The sequence below is a fragment of the Culex quinquefasciatus genome, chromosome 2 (assembly GCF_015732765.1).
Source record: "Culex quinquefasciatus strain JHB chromosome 2, VPISU_Cqui_1.0_pri_paternal, whole genome shotgun sequence".
Taxonomy (NCBI): Eukaryota; Metazoa; Arthropoda; class Insecta; order Diptera; family Culicidae; genus Culex; species Culex quinquefasciatus.
This window is the reverse complement of record NC_051862.1, coordinates 84,095,634-84,121,443: the sequence shown is the minus strand read 5'-3', so window position 1 is coordinate 84,121,443 and position 25,810 is coordinate 84,095,634. Positions and strand designations below refer to the sequence as shown.

The 25,810-nt window shown below is 37.0% G+C and overlaps 1 protein-coding gene across 9 annotated transcripts in view; it reads left to right on the top strand.

The window, feature by feature from the left end:
* Nucleotides 1–25,810, top strand: part of LOC6033392 (kinase D-interacting substrate of 220 kDa) — a 75,795-nt gene that overhangs the window by 16,423 nt on the left and 33,562 nt on the right. For 4 of the 9 annotated variants that reach the window (XM_038254371.1, XM_038254369.1, XM_038254368.1 and 1 more), the window contains exon 2: nt 8,325–9,069. The exons of 2 other annotated variants lie outside the window; for them this stretch is intronic. In XM_038254371.1, coding sequence (XP_038110299.1) covers nt 8,665–9,069 — 405 coding nt within the window. In that variant the 5' untranslated portion in view covers nt 8,325–8,664. Of the gene's footprint in view, nt 1–443; nt 816–8,324; nt 9,070–15,056; nt 15,286–20,411; nt 20,789–25,810 lie in introns of those variants that run through there. 3 more of the 9 variants (XM_038254375.1, XM_038254376.1, XM_038254374.1) reach the window with 3 other exon arrangements.

Below are 25,810 nucleotides of genomic sequence, written 5' to 3'. Positions count from 1 at the left end.
GCCAGCGCGTGCACTATCTCTATAGCCTATACGATGATGGCGGGGTGCAAATAGAGGTTGGCAATTCGAAAATGCACCCATAAAATGCATCTATATAGGGTATAGCCGGGTGTAATGCCAAAGCAAAGATGCCGATATGCACGTTGCATGAACGTTGCATTCCCGGGTAGTGCCGGGTTTAGGGTTGGGACGGAGTTACGGACGAAGAAGCCACTATTTGTTCGGCTTTGTAGTCGTCGTCGTCCCTCACAACCAACCGCGTGCTATCTATCGAGTCGGTCGTATACCACAAAATAACAAAATATTTGCCTCCAACTAATGCATACAACAACAAACGGTTCAGAAACAGAGAGAGTGAGCGAGCAAACTTCATATAAGGGCTGGGTGATTCTGGGAGCATCAGTCGTTAGGCTGACCTCCCAAAGTTTGGGTTTCCAATGTGGATCGATGAGACCCGCAGAATAGTAGAGTGATGACGTGCGCCATGTGCCAATCGAGAATTGATGTCTATTGGACACGCCGTTGCAAGAGTAATTGATCGATAGTTTTGCCAACAGAGTGAGAGAGTCACGCCAGTTAGTAATATCGAGCTATCCGAGCATAGACATCATCACACGGCAAAGTTTCCAGTTTCTGTGCCAATCGTGGGGCAGTGAATGTTGGTTATCAAAGTGCAAATCATACAATGTGACTGACACAAAATTCGGAACTCAGCAGTACAAGTGCCTAAAGAAGAGAGAATGTTACAGTTTGAAAATACGACAAAAATGTTTCGGAACAAACTACGGTCGTCCACCCATCACGAACATCAGCAGGTAACTAGCGGATAGAGAACGTGCCAATTTCTAGTTCTAGTGCGTGTTCAGGTTGCGTGTGTGCTTTTAGTTAGTTACAATATTTCCGATCTTGAAATCGCGTGGTTACTGTCACTGCACAAAGCTATATTGATTGAGATTGATTTGTACCGAAAAAAAGCTCTCCGATCGGGCTCATTTTTTTTCTGGGGATCTCCATCTTCAAAATCGGTCTGAATAATCAGGGGGCAAAAAAATTTTTTTTTCGGGATACACTCATCCCACATATTCGGAACACCCACAAATTCGGAACACTTTTGTGGTAATTTGTCAATAACATGCCAAATGCAGCTTTTTTGTCGACCCTACTATTTTTAGGACCTTCATTTGGACATTCTCTTGCTATTTCACTAGTAAAAGTAGTACTTTTTGAACAAAACACTTCATTTCAAGACTACTTTATCCAGAGCAGCAAAACTCTGCCTCCAAATTGCCTGTTCCATGATTGTGGGATGTTATTGTGCCTCCCACAATTGTGGAACACCTGAATTTAACTGATATTTTTACAAAAAAAAGTTATCAGACCATTCATAAAACATAACTAAGCTTGAGTTTCGTTGGTTTCAGTGCGTTAAGTCATTATTTTGTAAAAATTGTGTACTCATGGAGAGAACCAAAGTTTGTTTACATCCGTAAGAAAAAAGTGTTCCGAATTTGTGGATTTCAAGGGTCAAAGGTTTTCTTCAAAAACTTGATATAAAAGTAAAAATTTGCAGTTGTTCGATACAGCATTCGAAAGATCGCAAGAAAAGCTTTCGAATGAAGGTAAAAGCAAATCATTAAGATCAATTATCGATTTTCTATGATTTTCTGAACATTGGCCGATCTGTAAACTGTTCCGAATATTAGGGATGACTGTACTTCAAAATTTGAATGAAAAATAAAGTTGATCAATCCAAAACCAATTAAAATGCATTTTCCTACGTTTATAATCATATTTAGCATGTTTGAACTCCTTTGAAGACATTTTAAATTTTCACGAAATACCAATACACAGTCCCACGAAAAGTTTCCGTCAATACATCGATATTTTGAAAACTAATGATTGGAAAGCAACTGGACGCGTGTAAAATGCATGTTGAAACCTCGGCTTGTAATTTCAATTTATATTTTTATTCTAGGTGACCATAATTGCTAAACTAAAAAAATGACCGAGGAACCCCCAGAAAAAAATTGAGCTCGATCGAAGAACTTTTTTCCGGTTTAGGTTTTTCTTGTAATGGAATTGCTGCAAACATATTAAAAAAAATTGGGAAAAATCGTTGAATTGTTGATTTTTTACGAGTTCGTTTATTTAAAAAGTTTTGGATTATTTTCAACCATTTCTTTAACAATCATTTAAACAAATCACTGAAAGTTAAATTCCAAAAAATTGTATTTTTAGATACGAAAATACAATAAATCGAGATGGGATAAATGGGAGATTTATACGTAGAAAGTTGTGTTCCTTCCGATTCAAAATATTCTATCGGTAAAAATTGCGTAAGTGTAATTAGCTTGCTCATAACTGAAAATAGTATATTTTTTCAGTCAATGTTAACAGCCTGGACAGTAAATAAGTTTACATAAATAATAAAACGACTTGAGTTGAAAATTGGATGAGCAAGATTGTCATATAGAAATGCCAAAACCTCTGCTTTTTCAACATTTTAATTTTTAAACCCGTTTTATCTTAGGATTGGACTTAAGACAATTGCCAATATGGACACCTTTTTGTAAAATTGTCTGGAGAATCGATTCGTGCTACGAAACTTCAATGTAACCGCAAGCCACCGCAGTTAAAAATTGCATTATTGTATTAAATCGCATTAGGCCAATGCAAATATTTTTCAAAGTTTTTGTCCCTCGGCTCTGGCCGGCGTCAAAGGGTGGAGGGAGCAAAAAAAAAACAAAATATAAAAAATGGTATAACAAGCCATAGTTTCAACATCTGAATGCAAAAAGTGTTTTAAAATGCATTTCACACTAGTTTCTACCTGATAATTGAAAATTTTGCTATTATGCCAAATCAAATATTCCGAGAAAAACGCGTTTTAGTGTTTGTCACCAAAACTCTGTCAAGGCATATTAGTCGTTTGGTTTTTCGCATCGGCATCCAAGTCTAAACACTCTTTCAGTAAAATTCAAGTTTCAGATTAGGCGTTGGAACATCCTCTACCACCTTGTGCAAAAATCTCGTTTCTGCCAAAAGTGGATATTAGCCATTTGTTCAATAATAGGCAGTTTTGCAAGCATTCGTTTTCAAAACATGTGAGATTTGACGAAAACAAAAATTTCAGTAAAAAAAAACTTTTTGCGAAACTAAACATCAACAAATTTGCCAAGTTCAAAAGATTTTTTAATCAACCCAAGCATGCTAAAAATGATTGTAACGCAAGGGAATGCATTTTAGGGGAAGGTGGGGCAAGACGACCATATGGGGCAAGAGGAACAATCGCTCGTACGGCCGTAATTTTTCCAATTTTGATTATTTCCAGTATGAGGAATTGTTGCTAGCAATTCAATTAGCTGATTCTACTACCACATAACCGACAAAACAACGTAAACGCCACGAGGCATAAGATTTAATGAAGTTTTTGAAAAACCTTTGTTTTCTTATAATATTTGGAAAGAACAAAATAAGGCTTAGTGTTCGTTATAAGGCTCATTTTATCAGAATGCTATTTTTCCTAGATCAGTAGTGTTCCAACCAATGATTTGTACCTATTAGAAAGTATGATTTAACTTTTGGTTATTTTTGCTGAGAGCTTTTAAAAAATCTTGTTCCGGTGGGGCAAGTGTACCATATGGATTTTTAGTATGGAAAAAATACGAATTGCTGCAACAACATATTTTATTGGGAAATAAATACAAAAAAGTGCTTAAAAACTGATAAAAAATTGTTAAAAAAATGTCTTTACAAAATAAAGTGATACTATGAAAATTTACTATTTATCATCTTAGTAATTATTTTTTTCGTAAAAACGATCAACTTTTTAGTAAAATATTATTATTTAACCTAAAAATGAAAGAAACGTTTCAAATACATTCTAATCTGATGTTTTAAAGTGATAGCAGTTCACTTGTTAGCAAATTAACATGTTGTTTCATGCATTGTTCCTCTTGCCTAAGGCTACCAACTCTTGCTGAGCAAAAATCCGCACACTTTGCCGATATGGCACCATGGTATAAAAAAAACTGTCAATGAATTATTAAGATAAATTAAATTTAATAAATTTGAGAATTAAAAATATAAAACTGTGTTGTTTTTACAGCTAACAAATTTCACAAAATTCTATCAGAGTGCTTATGACTTGCACGTTTAAAAGTATTTATAAAATAAACCGTGATTTGAATCAAATCATTATGTTCTTCATTTTTTTTTTGTTAAACGATTAAAAGTTAACGAAATGTCAAGTTTGCTTTTACGAATAATATCGTTCTTAGTGTTTTTGCGAACACTTTTCCAGGGTTGTTTTATTGAAAAGGTCCTATAACATGTGAAACACAACAGTTTATAGGACCTTTAAAAAAACTCTAGATTTGTTAATTCAAATGTTCAAATGTTTTCACAAGTTTTAGAAAGCCTTTGGAAATGGATAAATGTATTTAGTATGAAATTTCTAAAAGAACAATTCTAGAGTTTTTTTATATCCTATTAACATATGAAAGACAATAGTTCAAAAACTCTAGAATTATGGATAATCAAGTTTGAATTGAAGAAAACCCGGAAAACTCCCTTTTTAAATCAAACTTACAGAAAAATACAAATTCCTAGTTAACAAAAGCTTTGACCAAATCTAAAAAGCAATTCAATGATTAAAAAGTTGTTAAAATTCCGTACAAATCCGTATTATGCGTAAAATTCCCTACAAAAATTCCGGTCTGTTAAAAATCCGCGAAGAGGTTCGAAAATCCGTATGGTAAGGAAAAAATCCGTACAGTTGGTAGCCTTACTCTTGCCCCACTAGTTGAGTAAAATGTACGGAAAATCAAAAATTTTAAACTCGTTTTTTAACATTAAAAAACAGGATTTTTTTTCAAAATTTGTTCTATCCAAGTCTTAATCAAGACCTGACATAAGATGATTATGAAAAAAATCCGACAGATGTTTTAACGTTTTTAATGGGTTTTGACGAGCATTTCCTTAGCTTGTTACACTTGCCCCACTTTCCCCTAAATTGATTTCAGCTGATTGCACCTAAATATCCACTGAAATTTTGAAGTCTTTTGAAAAAAAATGTTTTGCCCCCTGATTTTTCGGACCAACTTTGAAGAGCGACAAAAATTTTAAATAAAATTTGTACTAGCCTTAACAATTGACTTAAAAAAGCTGATTTACAGAAGTATGTTAAACAGAGATGTTCATTCAAGGGTTTCTATTAGTTTTTCAGTAGTAGTTCAGTTATGCTCACAGAAGACAATAAGAAATAAATTTTAACTCATTGGCAATTGAAAAATATCATTTGGTCAGAGACGAGGGACTTACAATTTTTGCCGTTTTTCAAACAAAAAGTTCTGGACTTTTCAGCAAAATGCAAATTTCACTTTAACTACACGTTCTGATCGTGCTAGCTGTTTGAGTTTGTTAAACAAAAGAAAAAGAGTGCACACAATGCAAACAATAACAAAGGGAGCGGCCGTGGCTGACTGGTTACGGTGTTCGCTTTGTAAGCGAATGGTCCTGGGTTCGATTCCCATCTGCTCCCAACGAGAAAGTATAGGAAATATAAATCTTGAAACTCTGAACATGAACGAAAAATCAAAGTCGCTCGAGTCGGGGTTTGATCCCCCGTGCTTTGGATTGGTAAGCAAAAATGCTAACCAATAGGCCATCGCGACTTGGTGAGCTATGACTGGAATTAGGAATACTGTTACTATCAACTATATACGCGCTGGGTCCTTGTCCATTTGACAAGGGCTCGGAAGTTCTAAATAACGTTTGAATCCGATTGGTCCAAACGTTCTTCAGGGCGGGGCTTGTCGATAAAGCTGAAGTACCTCGCGCTCGGCTAGCCAGCGTAGAAATGGGTCACCGAAGCTTGGCAGAGCTAACACCTTCCAAATGCCTATGCGAGTTATTTGCATGTATAGAATGTAGATCTTAAAAAAAAAATACATGGAAACAACTCAATTTGTAAGAAGCGACCGCGTGGTCCCGTTTGGTTGGTTGCACACACACACACACACACACACACACACACACACACACACACACAATGCAAACAATAACAAATAAAGTTAAACACGATAGCACGATCGTGGATCGAATAAAATCGAATTTTAAATTCCACTTTCAAAAAGTAAATTCTAGAAAATTCAGCAGGAACTTTCTGGGGATTGAGACTGGATAATCACCGTAATAATCGGGATTTCCTTCTCGCCACCATATAATTTCGACCAATCATTGCTTTCTGCTGAGTACAACTTGAGAGAGAACGTCGAGAAAGAGAGAAATCATATCAAAGAAATATTTTGTTTTAAAATTACTTCGAAACCACTGTAGTAAGTAATATTGAGAAATCGGATATCAAAAATTGTAGAGTCGACTTTTAATCTAAATGCAGTTTAACAATGATGAGCATGTGATTGCTTCTTTTGAAATCATAAATAAAATATTGACAACTTTATTTTATTGAATCATAAATGATCTCATTTGCCAAAAAATCAACCTATTTTTAGGTAAAAATCTCCGATTATGTCTAAATATCAAACGGTCCAAACTGCCGATCGGGTGCCAGAATGCGGCTTTATTACTTTATTAACATTTGATATTTAAACGGGTCACCTTCTTTTGTGTCATACCCGAGTTTGCTAAAAATAGGTTGCACACAACAGAAACCCAGACCGAGCAAACCAGTGTTATCTCCAGAATCAATATTTGTCTAAAGGAAATATGCATTTATGAAGTGGTTGTTTCGATCGCTAATTAGTATCTCGTGCTTTACCAGGTTTTAAAATTATGATTATTGTCTCTTGGTGCCACTTACAGTCACCAATATTTACGATATAAGCAAATATCAATGCGCAAAACAAGTGGATGTTGCTGCTGCGAACCATTTGTTTACACTTACCGCTATTTCGGTTTAAAAAGCCGGTATGCAGACCGAAATCTACCACCTGCCTCACCGAGTTGCTGTGCTCGCACTGGTCGCAGAATTCACAACCAAAACAAAACAAAAAATGCCACACACTCCAATCGATCATTGCAGCGGAAAACGCCGCGATCAATTTGGCGAGGCGAATAACTGCGGCCGGCCGGCCTGACCACCACTTCCCCGTGTACTATGCCGGAATGAACTTGAGCTCTTGGAAATCTCATTAAAGTATGTCGATCGGCGTTTGCAGCTTCCGCAACGACCGCGACCACGACGTTGAGATTTGTTTCGAACTCTGTATTCTGCAGATCTGCTGTGCGTGTACAAAGTATTTGGCGTCGTCGTGCAGCTGACTCAGACCATGTTGACTGAAGACGAAACAGACTTGCTACATGACAGAAAGGGGACTTTTGCATCGGGTAATGAACGAAAAACAACGTTTTACTAGATACACAAAGTGTTGAACAATTGCGAAAGACTCGAATCCTTCATCACACGGTTCATTAACGAGCATCGTTTCGGCACATTTCCCACCTCTAATTAATTTCGTTTATTTCACATCAAACCAGCCAAGTTTTCACCATTGCGCGCATTTTAATCTTATTTTCAAAATGACAACACCGGCACACCGTGACGTCGTCCTGTCTCGTTGTGCCCATGCTACATTGTTTCCGAGCTCAATTTGATACCAACGTATATGACGAAACTGCGCGCGCGAGACCAGTTTGATGTTTATTCTAGTCTCTGTACTTGTTCTTGTTGCGTTTTTTATAGCTCAGTTTTTGAATAACAACGAAACGGATCTCGGTCTCGGATTGTTGCCATGTGACTCACTTCCGTTTAATCCATATTCAAAAATACCAGTTACAGCAGCACACTGCTGCGCTGGAAACGAGAGCAAAGTGGTTCTCTTTTGCGTATGGATAAATCTGTTTGTTATTGTTATCTCTGGAATATTAGAATATATTTAAACTAGAGTGTTCAGCGGATTTTGTGTAAATACGTATAGATATGATATCGTTTGGTTTGAACCACCAATGTTTAGCGCAACTAGAGTTACTTTCAATGTTCAGTTCGGAAAGCCGTAATAGATTTAGAATCGATTCTCTTAGAGTTCTATGTCAAATGATGTCTATCTTCACGAATCAAAAAAACTTGTCATGAAAGGATGCCAAAAAAGATCACAATCACAATATTAATCATACCCTCATCCCGGAATAACCCAATGTTATCTGTTTCAACTGTTTTGCTTCTAGTGGAGTTCTAGTGGCCTACACACTCATACCGTTTTACGTTTCTCATCCCTTTTATGTTGTGTACCTATCTGTACATGCATTCGGCGCCTCATAATCCAGGAATCAAATTGTTTCTTTCTATCTGAATTATTTTCCAGAATGTGTATTTTCAATACAAAATCGTTAGTTGTTCGTACCTACTAATGCCTGTTATCCGTAACTAGTCTTGTCCTGGGAGTACCCATCCAAAGTGAGGAATCGACTAACATCGTAATATTCGTGAGGGTCCAATTGTCAATCGTCGTCGTCGTTACCAATCTTGTTGTGTTGTGTCCAGTATGTGATATTGTTCCTAGATGTGGTACTCCACGTGGGAATGACAACGAATCGGAACTTAGCGCCTCAGAGTAACATTTCTTCGTCCCAACCGTCGTCGCAACATAGTGAACTGTTTAGAATCGGCTGCAAATCCCACTTTAAGAACTATCCGCGAGGGTTATGGAGCGCAAGGGCAGCTTTGATCACGTAAAGGCTCTGGTTAGCAGCATCCATGGATCGTTTCCCAGCTCCATACTTGTGGACGACAATGTCCTCGCGACCAGTTTCCCCACCGGTGGGGACCAGTCCCGGGGTTCGGCTCCGATGACGCCAACACGAGCCACCCCCAACCGCGCCACTGAAACCGCTTCCCCGACCCCGGCGGATTCCGGAGGCACCGGTACCGAATCCGGGAACGTTTCGCCGAGCAAAATGCCCCATCGGCTTCGAATTCCGTCGCTGGTGGTCACGAACGCACTGACGCCGTACCTCCTCAGCAGCAATCCGGGAACCGGCGGCACCGGCGAAGGTGACCACTCCCTCCGGCGGTTCAGTTTTGCCCTCATGAGACGCCACTCCAACACGGTACCTAAAACCACCACCAAATCCTCCCGCTCTTTTTTTTATCTCTAGTCAAACCGTCCTGAGATTGTTGAACCTGACTTGCCTTGTGTCCTGCTGTTTTTGGTTGATTTGATTGGAGTTCTTTGCGTTCTGCTAATGCCAACTAACACTACCTCTCTGCAGTGTCAAAATCAAGCTCTCCTGTTAGTAATAGTCGACCCTTCTAACTTCTTTGTCTGTGTGTCTCCCCTCCATCTCTTAACAATCTACTTATCATCTGCTAGCGTTTTCTCCCGAGTTTATTTCGAAATTCGTTGTTAGTAGTGGTCTAGAACTCCCCTCCCATTGAGTTTGTTTTTCACCCTAACTTATTCTATCATAATCAACTCTGCAATGTGTGATCGCTTCTGTTACTTAAATAAAAGTTTGTTGTGATCAATTATGGTGAAAATAAAAACACTAATCTGTTAACCTCTCACATTATGCATGATAATTGTTGGTTATTATAACTGTTAGTACAAATAGAGAATAGTCTGTCAATCAACCCCCAAAAATATCACATAAATTATTTGATCAATTCTATGACATACAAGCTGGGGAACTAATGTGACCTAGATCCTTCCAAATCTCCCGAAAAGATTCAAATGTCACTTGCTACTCATCAAATTTGCGAGAAACGATCACAGCCGGCGGGGAGATTTGCATCCATCACGTGTTCATAAAAAAAATCATATTTTGCGCACTGTGGCATTTCCACTTAAAAATAAACAAACTTTACAACACCGGCAAACACAGTTGGTCAGTCCACCCCGAACGACGAAGGAAGAGCGAACGACTAATTAACTTTGTCAGCGGAACAGGCAGAAACACCACTTGCCACACGATTAGTTTTCAAAAGGGTAGGACAGCGCCAGCAGCAGCGGTGTGTCGTGGATCTTTCAACGGGTTTTCCAACCGCGCGCCACCCACGCACAGTGATTGACGGCACACGGCTGACGGTTTCCAGTGACAGATTAGGTTTGGTGGGTGAATTTTCCAGAAAGGATTCGCAACATTGACGTTGGGAAAGTATCTGAATTCTAAAAATAGATAGTTTCTATTTGGAATGGTTTCTAAAAATAGATAACATAATTTTGGCTTAGCACAAAATTTATTCAAGTGTCAAATTTTTATTTTCTTATGTGCAAATGGGTAAAAAATCATCCAGAAATCATTTTACTTAGCTTTTTCTTCATATTTCACTTTTATTGTAAATTCAGAAAAACTTTTACCTAGCAGCGATGGAAAAATCTTCATCAAAAGAAAATCTTTTGACGTTAATCATGAGAATAAATCGGAAGAGAACTTGGCTCTCCTCTCTCACGCACGGAAAATTGGTAAGAGTAAACTGAAAAAATCATCTCCGGTATTATTCAGCGGATCATCAAATTCTCTACATTGGCTGGTGTAACAATGTTACACGTCAAGTGGTGCTAACAATAAGAATCACACGAAATCTTCTTCGGATTGATTTTTTTTTTTCAAAAAGTTCGAAAGCGGGTTTCTTTTGCGTGTTTCGTCTACTCTCTCTTTTGCGATTAGTCCATCTCTACTTCCTAGTATTGATTGTCTATGCTTCCAGAGCTGTGATGCTGTGGTTCCACCACACCACTTTCCAATCAACAAATCTATATTGCCTAATTTAACAGATAAAGCCAGAATTCCAAAGTATTCGGATCAAGTTTGTCAAAGTCCGATTTCGTAAAAAAAAGTTACTTCATATAAAAAATATAAATGAGCAGTTCTCTCAGATTTCGGTCATTCGATTTTTTTTTGTATTTTTTAATCCAACTGAAACTTTTTTGGTGCCTTCGGTATGCCCAAAGAAGCCATTTTGCATCATTAGTTTGTCCATATAATTTTCCATACAAACTTGGCAGCTGTCCATACAAAAATGATGTATGAAAATTCAAAAATCTGTATCTTTTGAAGGAATTTTTTGATCGATTTGGTGTCTTCGGCAAAGTTGTAGGTATGGATACGGACTACATAAGCATAAGCATAAGCATAGGTGCCCACCCGCAGTTGCTACTCCGTTATTGACCAGGACCTCCAGAAGTTACATCCACGAGCCGTGGAAGATAAGTGGGAGCTATCTTTCCTCGCTTCGCAACTTCTCAAAGGCCCCTATCATGCTGATCAATACCGGCGCCGGCCACGACCAGTGGTAGAGTCACGGGGAAGTGGATGGGAATGTTAGTCCGATACTTGAGTGATAGAGACCGCCCAATCGACTGCTTCTCCGACAAAGTATCACATGAGTTTTGAGGGGGTTAGTAGATGGGTATGAGGTCGGGATTCACGAGTGGCAGTGATGTGACCATGAGCATTTTGTTTATCGGTTGAAATTTTTAAATCTTAGGCAGCCGGCTGCGGAAAGATAAATTATTGATTATTTAGAAAGTTTGTTTAATCGAACGCGTGCCAACCGAGCAGTAGTGCTATGGGCTGGACTTATCAGTATATTTTTACTGTTTGTACAATTTAGATTACGCGAGCAAATTTCAAAAATAGTAAATAAAAGACGATTTACTCTTCAAAAAATCGATAGTTTGCCGAGTTAATACTAAAACTGCCTGTTGGAATAAATTATTACGATCAACGAATATAAACGAAAAGAAAACAGGACACCACGTAACCGATTGTAATGAAATTAAAACAATAACTTAAACGAACTAAACTAACGAAAGCAAAATAATCAAGAACGCGTATACTTAATTATTAAATAATGACCATATAACGATTATTCTCGATAAAATATGATTTGGATTTATCGACCGATTTTGTAGATTTTACGCGGTTTTTAATATTTATGGGGCTAAATAATAAAAAAGAACAAATAAACTCATTCACACTCTCATACACACATAAACTAATTTACATTTTTTGACTTCAACATTACAGCGAGTAAGATTTTTAAATTAGACTTTAAATTATTTTTGAAAGTCATCAATATAATGAAAACAGCCTGTAATGCAAAAATCAAAAATAACAAAGTACCCTAAATTGGGTAGAATTTCCAGCAATAGTAGATTATCTATAATTCCAGATAAGTGGCTGTCAATGCTCACTACTCAGTGAGTGGCACTCACGTGCTCAAACAAACTACTCAAAGCTGAAAAACTGATTGTTAAATTATTTAAAATAATAACGAAAGATTTTATGGCACACACATCCTTCAATGAGCCGGAACAAGGAGAACTATTGAAAAAGTATATATTTAGAACAAATAAAAGAAACCTAATTTTGAATTAGTTAACCTTTTTACAAATGTTGAAATACATGTTACTTGTTAGCATACTTATTAAGAAAGATGTTTTTATAGATAAAGGGCAAAAAGAAATTAATAAAAAAATTTCTTATTTGAAACATCCAAGTCTTTGGCAACACTGTCCAAATGAGATCACAACAAAGTTGTCTAGATCAGTTGTGCCGGCTCAATCCCTTTCTCGCATACACTCACGCATCCCCATACACGCATTCACATTCTCATTCTCATTCTGTAGGTATGGATACGGACTACACTGGAAAAACATGATACACGGTAAAAAATTTTTGGTGATTTTTTATTTAACTTTTTACCACTAAAACTTGATTTGCAAAAAACACTATTTTTGATTTTTTTTTTATTTTTTGATATGTTTTAGAGGACATAAAATGCCAACTTTTCAGAAATTTCCAGTTTGAGCGAGTTATGAATTGTTGAATCAATACTGTTTTTTTTCAAAAAATCTAGACTAACATTTAAAAAGGGCCAAACATTCAATATTACGCCTTTTTAAATTGTTAGTCTTGGTTTAAAAATTCTGAAAATATTTTTTTTTCGAAAAGATTGGAAAATTTCACGAATGTTTCATAGTTTAACATTGAAAATCGGACCATTAGTTGCTGAGATATCGACATTAAAAAATTGTGGGTTGTTTGGGTAAGACTTAGAAAACATCAATTTTCCTGTTTTTAAACCTTTACATTGCAATATCTCAGCAACTAAGGGTTGTATCAACAAAGTTCAAAAAAGCAAAATATAGAGAATTTTCTCAGCTTTTCAAAAATATTTCTTTCAAGAGTGAGCAAACATGTGCACTAATTTAAAAAAAAATAAAAACTGCGACTATTTTCAAAAAAGTCACCTAAATATGGATTTAACTTGAAAACGGTGCAGTTTATCAAAATTTCACTAAAGTACTTTTTGATTGCAAATTTGATTTTGCATCGAAAAATAAAGTTGAAAAATTTTTGAGACCGATATTTCGATTTTTTGAAAAAATCAGTACTGATTCAAAAAATCATAACTCGTTCAAAAATTTTTTGCACAACCTGGAAATTTCTAAAAAGTTGGCAGTTTATGTCCTCTAAAACATATCAAAAAATGACAAAAGCAAAAATAGTGTTTTTTTTTGCAAATCAAGTTTTAGTGATAAAAAGTTAATTAAAAAATCACCAAAAAAATTTTTACCGTGTATCATGTTTTTCCAGTGTAGTCCGTATCCATACCTACAACTTTGCCGAAGACACCAAATCGATCAAAAAAATCCTTCAAATAATATAGATTTTTGAATTTTCATCCATCATCTTTGTATGGACAGCTGCCAATTTTGTAAGGAAAATTATATGGACAAACAAATGATGCAAAATGGCTTCTTTGGGCATACCGAAGGCACCAAAAAAGTTTCAGCCGGATTAAAAAATACAAAAATTAAAATTGAAGAAAAAAGACCGATTTCGTAGAGAATTGCTCAAATACTTTCGGAACCCAGAATGACAAAAATAAAAGTAAGGAGAATTCGGCAAAAATTTTCGCTGAAAAAAATACCATTATTTCACTTTTTACAAGTACTGCAATTGTATTGTTTTCCTGTCATTCCCAAAAATAACAGTACTGAAAAGTTCAACTTATAGCACTTGTATCGAAAAGCACTTTTTGCTACTTTTTTTATACTTTCGTAGTAACAGTTCAATAGGGTGAATCTGCGATTGTAAACGAGCAATCTATCCCCCTCTTACTTGACGTGAACTGTCACTTGAGCAAAAGGGATAGACTGCTTGTTTACAATCGTAGATTCGCCCTATATATCTGTTACTACGGACTTATCTTGACGGCAAATAACATTTAAGCGGGAAAACAAGCGTTTCACTGAACAAAAAATATGGCGTTCCTTATGTTTCCCTTTTCAAATAAAACTCTAGAAATATTCTTTCTGCAACTTGTTAATTATCAAACTATTAGACTATTAGAACTATTAGACTTTAGACCAATTTGTTTTCCTATCTCTCCGAAAACAATATTTTCAAATCTATGAAATAAGGTCTAAATTTCTGAAAAGTATTTGATTTAAAGTACCAAAAAAGTTTTAAATCTTTTAAATTTCATGATTTATATCTTGAAACAACTTTATAAAAGTTTCAGAGGTGATAGAAAATTTATATTTTCAGGCAGGTCATAAAAGTAATTGTTAAAAAAAATTTTTTGGTCAATTTTACATGTATGTAAACCTTTTATTCGACCAACATGCAATCCCTCACAAAAATTCAACCCTGTTCTCCAATCAGCTGTTCAAGCTTGTTTGGATTGTCCAGCATGTAGCCGCGAAAATGTTTATTGAATTTTTATTCTCCCAATATCTCGCTTTTTCTCTCTCAAACCATCATGTCAGTCAGCTGTGTACTACTCGAGAGAGCAAAACTCATTTCTCACCTGCAACAAAAAGCTGTGCACGATGGTCAAGGAGGTACAACCTGTGGTATTGTCGCACTACAATCGTGACAACATCCGCCTTTTCGCGCTCAGCTGATTTCCTCTTGAACTCCCAGCTGACGCTGGTTGTCGCGCGTCAATCTCCTTTGCGAGTGTCACGTCGCGCTCGTGAGACGCAAGATGGCGTCGCGACGCTGTGAGCGAACGCGCTCGCCCTGTCCGCCGATGTTTATTTGCATTTTTAAACATAAAACTTGGGTGAGACTGAGCCGCGACCTGCATTAGCGTAAGAGCGGGCGATCCTGGCGATCGTGTTTGTCGCGGCGTTCGTTCGCGAGTTTTTCCGCGGGCGCGTTTGATCTTTGGTCGGTCGTGCTTTGAAGTGTTTCAGCTGGATCTCGTCAATCCAATTTCCACACAGGAGGAAGCACGAGTGAAATTGTCCGTTTCTTCGTGGGGCCAAAGCAAACATGCATACGCACGGCAGCGGTTGGCTCGTAAAAGTATGCAATCGTAGTGCCTGAAGAAGCTATTAGTGTTGCTGCTGCTGCTGTTGGTGTTTCTGCAATTTCTCCTCAACTGTGGAGTCCCCACTGATATCTAATTGTCCTGCATGCCACCCTGAAGCTGAAGTGTGTTTGTGTGTGTGTTTTATGCTTAATTACATGGATGCCAGCAATGCGCCCGGATGTCGCCTGAAAGTGATCGTCAACAGCTCAGTTCAAGCAATTGCCGCAAAGAAGTTACAGCTCCGGAATGACCTGGCATCATGTTAGAGTTGTGTGCAGAAATGTGCAGTGTTGTGTACCTTTGTTCCTTCTTGAGGCAGCTGTTCATCACACCTCTTCTGTGAAGATTAATTACTCACTCTATCAAGCGGTTGTGCGGGCGATGTGGCTGTGAACTTCAGAATACTGTGAGCCTGTGCTTGTGTAAAATTCGAGTAGGTGGATTAATCAAAAAGAGGATGGAAATTCATGGAATGTGTTTGCATAAAAGTTATTTTCGCGCGAACAAGATTTCTCGCTCCCTGACAAAACGCAGTTGTTCGTATCGTATATCATCTTGCAAGATATGCGATATTCTGGTGATGAGTAAAGTGGGTTTATTTGTGAAATTGAGATGAAAATCGGGTGGGGTAAGGTGAAGAATATCTTCCACAAAAACAGCGATGAATTTTCTACGCATCGGAGAACGACGCTTTACATACCTGTTCTAGTTGTGAAGTATAGTTTAATTTTGCAATGTTTTTGTCATCGACACGTGGAAACCGTTGTCGGTTGTCGGTGCTTGGTGTTTGAAGGTATTGTTGACTGTTTTTGGAAGAATGTTTTGGAACAAGTTTGTGCAATGCAGTTTGGAGGAGTCGCTAGGGTTAATTACTTCTAGTACTATTTTGTTCGAAGAGAGCAATACCTTGAAAAGATTGAAACTGAGCATTTTGTGTATTCCACAATTTAATTTACAAACGAAGAAACTTCTGTTAGAGAATTTGAACTTACGTTATTCATGCTTCAGTACACCCTAATGTGTCAATCAACTACCACCCGTCTCCATCGAAAGTCAGTTAGGCGGTTGTTAAAATACTAAATCAATGTTGCATTAGTGTCAAATTGCATTGCATTGTTCAATTACACAAACTTGAGTCCGTTTGAGTTTTTGATGTTTGGTTCAGGAATGTGTTTTCTTTCAGAAGAGCCTAAAACACCCGTTACTTTGTTCTAGAAATCAAGGGAAACTCCAGTTTTTTCCGTAAAAACTTAACACGTAGGCTTATGTGTGAGACAAACTTGCCTTGCGTTTCTCAGTTTGCTGTTTTTGCATATGGGTCATTTATGCGAACATGGGCAGTGAACATATAACAATGTTTTAACCCTCAAGGACACAACCAAGTTCTAGACTGGCTTCGGTCTAAAAATTCATTAAAATAATTTTTTCAACAAATTTTGAATCATTAAAAATGAAAAACAAATCAACTTTTTTTTTAATTCTTGGAAAAAACACTTGGCAAACAAACAAACTCGCACTTCTTTGTGGATGCCAGTTTCTTAAACTCGCAAACAAAGAAAAATGTATGCAGGCTGACGTTTCTGCCAACAAATACTGGCAACAAACAAAGCAAGCAAACTGCTAAACTGTCAAAAAATGCGTGTTTGTTTGTCATAGTCTAATATCTCCTTTATTACTATCTGTGCCAGATTTGACTTTTTCTGGCTATTTCAAACCTTTTATTGATTCAAACAAACTAATTTAACTGAAAATTATTTCAAAATAAGTACCGTCATCAGTCTGCGGGTGAGATTGGGTCATACAAATTTCAGCATTTTTGTATGACCCAATCTTCCCTAGACCCAATGTCACCCCTGATGACGGTACCGTAAACCGGTAACATTGATAGGGTTTCAATGTATTTTTAAAATAGCACTCATGCGGTAAGACTGGTTGAGAAATTTATATATTATAATATGTAGGTAGGCCAAAAAAGTCTTGTTGTTTGTTTTTAAAAGTGTTTCTTACTTATTTCAACTCAGAAGTTTGCAAATTAAAATGATTACGTAACTTTTAATGTTTCATTTGAAAAAATCACATTTAAATGTTTGTTGATCAAAGTTTTATTTATACTTTTAATAAAATGTTTATAAAGTAAAGTAAAGTTAAGTTAGTATTCTAAATTCTTTAGAAATCATTTTTTCGTAATTGTTGCCACTAAAATTGATTTTATAGCTTGAACATTTTTTTCCCAAATTTAATAAGATACTTGTTCTATTGAAACCTGCATGTTACCATGTTCTTAGCATAAAATTGATTTAAAAAATCCGATAATTCAGTCAATTTTCCGAACTTTGAGAGTGTATGAACAGTCTTCAATGTTTTCATATGGTATTTTCTAAATTATGTTTTAATGCATGTTTGATGTAACTTAAAGGATATTTTATTGAATTGTGAAAACAAGCAAAAAAAAACTAGGAAGTTTAAAATAACACTAAATTGGCAAAAATAAATGTTGGGAGTTGTAGAATAGGCCTTATCTTATACTACCAACAAAATAAAAATAAATTCATATGAAAATATTTTTAAAAAATTAATTAAGAAAATCATAATACAAAACCAGTAAACTTTATTCTAACACAAAAATAATAACTTAAGCAACTTGAGCAGTGTTGTTCACACTTTTATATAAACTTACCCTACAATCAATAAACAATCTTATGAAATCAAAACATAATCTGTGACACAAAAAAAAACACGCTAAATTTAATATAAAAAGGAAGAATTTGTTTTCGAACATATGGCAAAGTCACATACAACAAATAAAATCATCAATCTAAGATTTTCTTTAAAAAAAATCAAGTTTTCAATGTTATTCAAAAATTCAAAAATGATAAAAAAATGGTTTTAAATATTTTTATAATTACTATTGATCGACATTTTAGTATCTAAAAGACCGATTCTTAGCGAAGCTAGACCAAAAAGTCACTTTTTTCAATGTTCAATACGATTTTTTAAATGGAAAATGTCATTTTCCTATGATTTAAAAAATGCAATGTTCTTTAAATGCGTTTTCTTAGCTCAAACGCCAGAAATGTTGACCAAATAAGGTCTGCAAGCTATTGAATGGGAGAGGAGTTTTTTTTTCATAAATCTGCTTCTTTCGTTGTCCAGTCACGCAAAGAAAAAGCTGACAAAACTGAAATTTGAACCAATTCGTTTAGTTCAAGGAGCAAAAGATTAGTTTTTCAATTTGTGCTAATGTGTAGAAGAGCAAAAGTTTAAAAAAAAATATAAGCTGACAAAACTGTAGCGATTATATTGGTGTGCCTTTTAAAAGTCCAGTTTTACGACGTTGTCCCGTCACGCTACATTTTTATTTTAGGGGAAGCACGGTTACAATTCTTTGTAGGAAAATCAATTATCATTCCAAGTATGTTAAACATATTGGGGGGTTTCTTCTTTTATTTTGCCACTTCAGCCAAAACGCTGTTTATACTGTTTTAAAAAATGTCTAATCAAAACAAAATTTTCTGGTGCCAGGAAGGTGTAGTTTACCAATTTCACAATTAGGAGGATATTTTCTGCGCTCTGGCACTATAGTTTTACAAACCCACTTTGTTTTTTTCTAGCATTGTTCTAATTTATTTTGTGTGTTTACGCTTCCATCAGGGAGGTCTTCCAGTTATACCAGTTTAATATCTAAAAAAAACACACACAAACGCAATAATCCTCATTTGTAATTTGTTCTTAGGATTCATGTTCTTTGATACACTGTAAAAAAACTCAATATGGTATGTAAAATAGGGACCATCCACGTGGACACTTTTTTGGGAATCTATTACCCCCCCCCCGCCCCTTCGTGGACAATTGTCCATACAAAAAAAAATCTTTTTGTATGGATCGTGGACAATCGCCATACCCCCTAAAGTGTCCACGTGGTTTATGGATGGTCCCAATACTAAGTACCGATATTTGTTTACTTTTTCTAATACGTATTTTTAAATAAAAAAATGAAGTTGACTTTATTGCTGTCAGCCACTATTGCTAGTACCAACCACTAGTGTCTTCCTTTTAACTACAAGGACTTCGCCGCCCTGGGCTACTAAGTTTTTTAGTACGGCACGGAGCGACGGCGCCGGATACCCATATTTACACTTAGAATTTTAGAGCGCCCGCCGCGGGCTTCAAACCAGCAACCTCTGGATTGTGAGTCCAGTGCGCGGTCCGATTGATCCACACGAGCATATCATTATTTTTAAATAATTTTGTGCTATTTTTGAATCAAATCAAACAACCAAAATGTTTTGATCTGTGCACCATCGGTCAAAATATTATCGACAGATTTGTACACATCCCGCGTTGCGACACACTTCATCGGAAATAAGCTCAGAATACCAAATAGGTCAAACGTAGTTTTTTGCCTTCACCAAAAAGTGTCTAAATTTACATAACGCTAGACAAAGAACCCCGTGACTATCGGATTCGATAGCATAATCGATCTACCATTATTGAGAAGAAAAAGTATACATTCATTCAAGTTTCTACTAAGCTTGTTTTTGTTGAACTGAGAAAGCAGAATCATTGAGTTCAAGGATATTACGCAAGGGGGAGTCATGTGATTTTACCTCTTTTCGTTAAAGCCAATTAAGCTTAAGATGATTGTGAGCTGTAAAGTCATGACCTGAAAAGAGTTTGGTCAACTATACTGTCTTTGAATCATGAGGAAAGAATTCGTATGAATTTCTCTCGTGTCGTTTATTACTCACTAGGAATTTGACATTTAATATTTGCTTTACAACTTGTAATAATGTGCCATTTTTGCCGAGTTGCAAGATGAGAAATGAATCCCTTGCTCATGGTTCGTTTTGGGAGGTATTCCCCACTAAGATTTTCATTCGAATTTTCGGAAGAAGCGTTAATCGAGCGTCATAAATAATCATAAATAAATATCTCGTATGCGTGAGTCGTCTACCAATGCGTCTTTTTTTTGCTTGAAATCATAAGAAGTTCTCAGCACGGTACTTCCCCTGCGGGACCATGGCAAAAACTGCAAACACGTTCAACGAATTTCCACCAAAAAGAACTCGTGCTTTTCGAGTGAAAGGACAAGTACTAACAAAATCACCCACAGTTCAACAGGCCAAAACTAAGAAGAAGATTAAGAGGAAGTCGTAAAAACGATACAAAGCTCAACCAAAAAATTCCTCATAAATTTTGTGTGTTCCCAAAAAAAACTCGCGTGAATGCATATCAACCGGTGCATCGTACCTGCCAGAACGCAGCTTGAGACTGACCGCACTCCGAAACCTCCAGCACCACCACCTCTACCGCCTCAAGATCCTCAACGAATCGCTGCAGCTTATACGCTTATAATTGCCATCACCCGGTATCCGCAAGGCCACCACCGCCAACTCTACCGCCAAGATGAAGATGATCGGCTACGACGAACTGATTCTGAACGTCCAACGGCTGAAAGAGTACAGCCGCCGGATATCCCGATCGTCGAAAGTGCACGTTAGTTTGAGTCGTTCCACACTCCCCGAAGTCATGTCTATAGATTATCTCAACCGGCTAGTATGCACTCCACCCTAACCCTAACCCGAGCTGGTGGCGGCGGCGTAGTAGTCGAACTGGTTTCAATAGAAATTATGAATAAATGTTTAGTATATCGGTAATACCGGATTCTTTTACGATACTAATGGTCACGGTCCGCTTCGGCCTTAATCCAGGGCAGGGTCCAGAGTTGGTCCTGCATCCGTAACTGGTCACCACTCCAAAACAAAACAATCATGACCGGTCACCACATTCAAGATCGTGGGGGTGTCACACACTCCCTTTAGATTTGCTCTACTGGGCAGAAAGCAAGTTCTAACTATATATACCAAGTGCTGATTACAGAGACCCACCGGGAGCTTTGATATTCATAAATCAAACACCGTGGTCGGGCGTGCACACACCGTTTAATTGTCGGCTGATGTAAATTTGTAATTGAGATTGATTAAGTGAGTCCGAGCTGTCCCGACAGTGCTGCAGTCTGAGTAAGTTTACTATCGTAGATGTGGTGTGACAGGGAGCATTACTGATTTGTCAATTTAGTCACATCGTATCCCGTTGACACTTTGAAGCTAATGATGTCCTAGGGGGGAATTTATGCATTGGTAAAAGACACTGGATCAAATTTCAGCTAGCAGTTTGAGTTCTTTACGACATAGGGAAGTGGGGTAAAACGGGCTTTGAAGTGGGAGGTAAAAATTGCTCGCATTTTTGCTAAGCTTTATAAATTCTAACTCTCTTAGTTGCATTTGAAAGGTTTTTTGAAGCACTTTAAAATGTACTATAAACATTTTGTGTCATTAGTTCACCAATATACACAGAAAAAAAAGTGTGAATTTACACGGCACTGAAACTATGCTTTCAATGTAAACATGCTCAATGTAATTTTGAAATTTAATTTAAAAAGTTGTTTTGCACTTAAAGAGCCTTCATGTAAAATGAGATTTAATGTAATGCATGTTTCTCATGTAAATGGTTTTGATTTTGGTGTCAAATGTCAAATTTGAATTTATGAATGTAATGTAAATTATAATTTCATGTAAAATTTGCTTGATGTAAATGTTCAAGACACTTAATTTTATTCGAACTGTTGTTTGTTAATGCAAATGACAGTTCAACATTGTTGACGATTGCGGGTGAAGGTGCGGATGTTTTTTGTGAACAATTGTTAACTTCTAGTGTAAATTCAAGTAAATTAGTGATCGCTTATGATGCTTAAGTGCAACTCACGATAGTTATGATAAAGATTTTAACAGAGAGTTTACTCAAATCGGCTTTTGACGGCCAGAATTAAAAAATAAGTTCCGTTGAGGTTAGAGTCAATGTTTGGGAATCTAGTTATAACTAAAGCATCATTGAATTTCTGAAAGCCATCCTAACCAGTATCAGTGAAGTCCGGTGACGTCTACGGGAACAATCCGGAGAGAATCTGTCCGGAGTTGCAGGAAGCGAATCGGTTTGGAGAAAATAATGATGGATCTTCCCCTTAACTTTTGCAGGTTAACCGGGTAAGTAAATTTAATAATATAACTGTTTTCAAATCCCAGTTCTGTGTATCTTCTTGTGCTGATTGCAACAATGAAACAATCTTGTCTCCAAAACGCTTCCTTCCGGAGACCCCGATGGCTTTTTGAAAGGGTGCAGTACGAAAACAAAAGCGAAACCGTTCTTACAATCCTCGGACGATTAAGTGATGGCTCTCACGAAATAATTGTTTCAATATTTGACGATTCATGGTTCCTTTCCTCAATTTAACCAACATCTTACCGACTCATTTAAAGTTGCAGGGTGAAACATGATCGGCCAGTTCCAGCGAAAGCGTGTCCTCTCCACGTCGAGTGTACCTGAATCTGCTATAGAGCTTAGATCATGAACTTCCGCGCCAAATTATCCCGCAACTACACTCCAACCTCCTAAAGGCACAGCAGCACCCGAAAATTGAGATTCCAGTCGGCGTGAAACTTTCGTCCATCGTGTTGACCAGCAGCTACCCGACGCAGAATCCGGGTTTATGGTAACACAACGCGTCCGGGAACTAATTCGCCAACAATCCACACTCAGGGACACAGGATTTTTTGTTCGTGGGACCACTTTTGGGACAGATTTTTATAATTCTAGGGTTCAAGTGACAGTTTAATTTGGAAACCAAATCTTTCGCTACGAACATTTCAAAAAGACTTTTCAGAATGTAACAAAAAAAGTTTATCTCGCTCACTCAAATGAAAGTTGTCATAACGTGTGAGCGAGAGGCACGTTTCATTCACACTGATAGTGTTCATCCGAAATGTTCGTCGCGCATCTGGTTGACATGTGCCAAGGGTGTTGACTCACCAAGGTGCATGCACCAGGATGTCGGAGTTGCAAATGTTTTCGAATTAGGGTGATCGACTAGGTGATAGGTAAAATTAAAAATAAACTTTTACATTTGGTTATCATAGATTTTAGAGGAACAGCAGTGATTTCATCGAGCACTTAAGTTATTGACATTTGCATTTGCAGCACATTTTCAACAGAAATCCATTAATTCAAAACTTAACTTCTAAGTGAGCTAGCAAGTTTCTCTCAAAAGCTTTGCCAAATAAATCGTAAAAATAGTGAGAAACGGCAAATTTTATTAAAATAAGACCAAATCTTAGCATCCCGAACATATGAAAATAATCCATTCCTTCTTTTGGGCAAAAAAAAGTGTTGCAACATATATTTTCAATCTCATAATTTTTACTTACGTAGAATGTAAGTTTACAAGAAACGGCCGTCGAAACAGTCGACGGGTCAGATTGAGACTCTAAGGGAGCGTTCTTTAAGTACGTAACGCAGTTGGGGAGAGGGGGGTCGGAGGTTGTGTTACGCTCCATACAAAATTTCCAAAATTTGTATGGAATTTCTGTTACGAGGGGGGGGGGGGAAATCCCATTTTCTGTCTTATCATCCGGTTGAAGCTACGTTGAAAAAAAACGCAGCCTCGGTTTAGAGGTTAATCTGTTGACAGCTCGCGTGCACTGTTTCCATTTTCCACGTGTGTCTCTGTTAAAAGAGCAAGAGCTGTCGAATTACGTCACGGTGTAAAACTCAATATAATTCACAAATCTGGAAAAAAAGTCTTATTCCCTTTGTTTATAGGTCCTTTCCATATAAAACACTAGGTGCTGGTAGTTAATTGATTTCAGGCAGCTTTAACATTTAACGTCATGATTTGAATTCCCGGACGCTTCGAAACCAAGACACTTCATCTCGTTTTATCAAATATGTGGATATAAGTTCACATTATGAATGTCAAAACTGTGTTATTTGATGAATTCCAACATCAACTTTCATTTAAAGTTTGTTTGAACGCTGTAGTTAATGCCAAAACAATTAAAAACAATAAAATTATAAGTTTACCAAAAATGCGAAACATTTCACTTGAAATATTTCATAGGCGTTCGAAGCACTAGGAAGGCAAAGCAGAAATTTATGGTTTCGATTTCCTTAAATTCTAGCAATTGTTTATATAAACTATCGATTGTTTTAATGTTAACAGCTTATTTGAGACCTAAAGAATGCCATTCACTAACATTTCAGTCCAAATTTGTGCGATTCATAAGCAGAATCGAGTGTCCGGAATTCGAAGCAAATGTGTCCGGATTTCGATCCACCTTTTATCAGTGTCCGGGATTCGAAGCACAAGAAGTCATTTTAATTTTAAAATTCTGAAAAAAAAATTGTTAGAAAAGACATATTTTGCATGCATTTTCTTGAAACTGACTGTTTATACTACGTCCTGATGATATTTCTACATTTCCAACTTATTACATGATTTTTTGCCAGCTATAACAAAAATGATATGCTACTAAGTGTCCGGATTTCTAATCATGGCGTTATGTAATTCGCTGCCTATAAAACACTACAAATCTTAACCAAAACTCTTTACAATCAACAAAAAGTCTGTAACGGGAAGTTGTCTGCAGCTGATTCCGACATGAACTCCGACATTCTAATTGTTAGGCCGTTGAACCAAAACGACAGCGATTCGATGTAAACATTAAAAGCATGCTTGCTTGCACTTGCCATTCGTGAGTAATCGAATCAAACGGAGCAAAAAAAAAAAACAATCAAATCAAAGGAAAAGTAAGTATTTATAATGTTTAATAACAAATAATTAGTTTTTTCACAATTTTGCAGATTTTTTTTTACAGGATATGTTTTTCTTATAAGTTAAATCAACATTTAGTTGCCCACGGAAAACAGGACCATCCAAACGCTCCATTCAGTCCACATTCTTCTAGGCACTCGTACCGGGAACGGATGTGGACCTTAGCCAACTATCCCATCATGCCCAGTACCACGAAGTGACCTCTTCAAGACTCCGCTTGAAAGCGCAATTCCCGCATATACAATTCCATCGAATACTGACGCCATCTGGTGGACACCTTGGTCAAACTCGCCCAGTTAAACCTTTTACCTATCGGGGCCATTTCGCTTGTAAACCACCGGAGTGGACCATCCGAGACTGATACATTTCAGCAAGTGGCATATGACACATTCAAAAAAGCCTTTACAGCTCCAAGATTGTTCTTCTGTAAGTATTATTTTATATTTTCGTAATGCCTCCGTTAAAAGTGAATATATTTTCAGTGCTTAACAAAACGCTGCTTTTGTTTTTCGCAATATAAGCCTACGACAACACAGCTGTCATGTGCCGCTGGAGCTGGGAACCGAAGCAAGTTATAATGTATTTTCGGCGCACGGGTCTTCGATGAAGTTTGGCATGTAAGCGTGAGACCAAATGTCGGCCGATGACATTTGAAATGGATCATGATCAAGTAAGTTAAGCAATATTTTAACATTACACACACACACACTACTTTTTTCATGAACATACAATACTTATATGCCAGCTTATCGTAGCTGCTTAGCTATTTCGTAAACGTCTGCTTTTTTTCAAAGATGTCACAAGATAGTACACGAGCCGTGTTATGAGAGAAAGGTGAGGGTTCGGGTTTC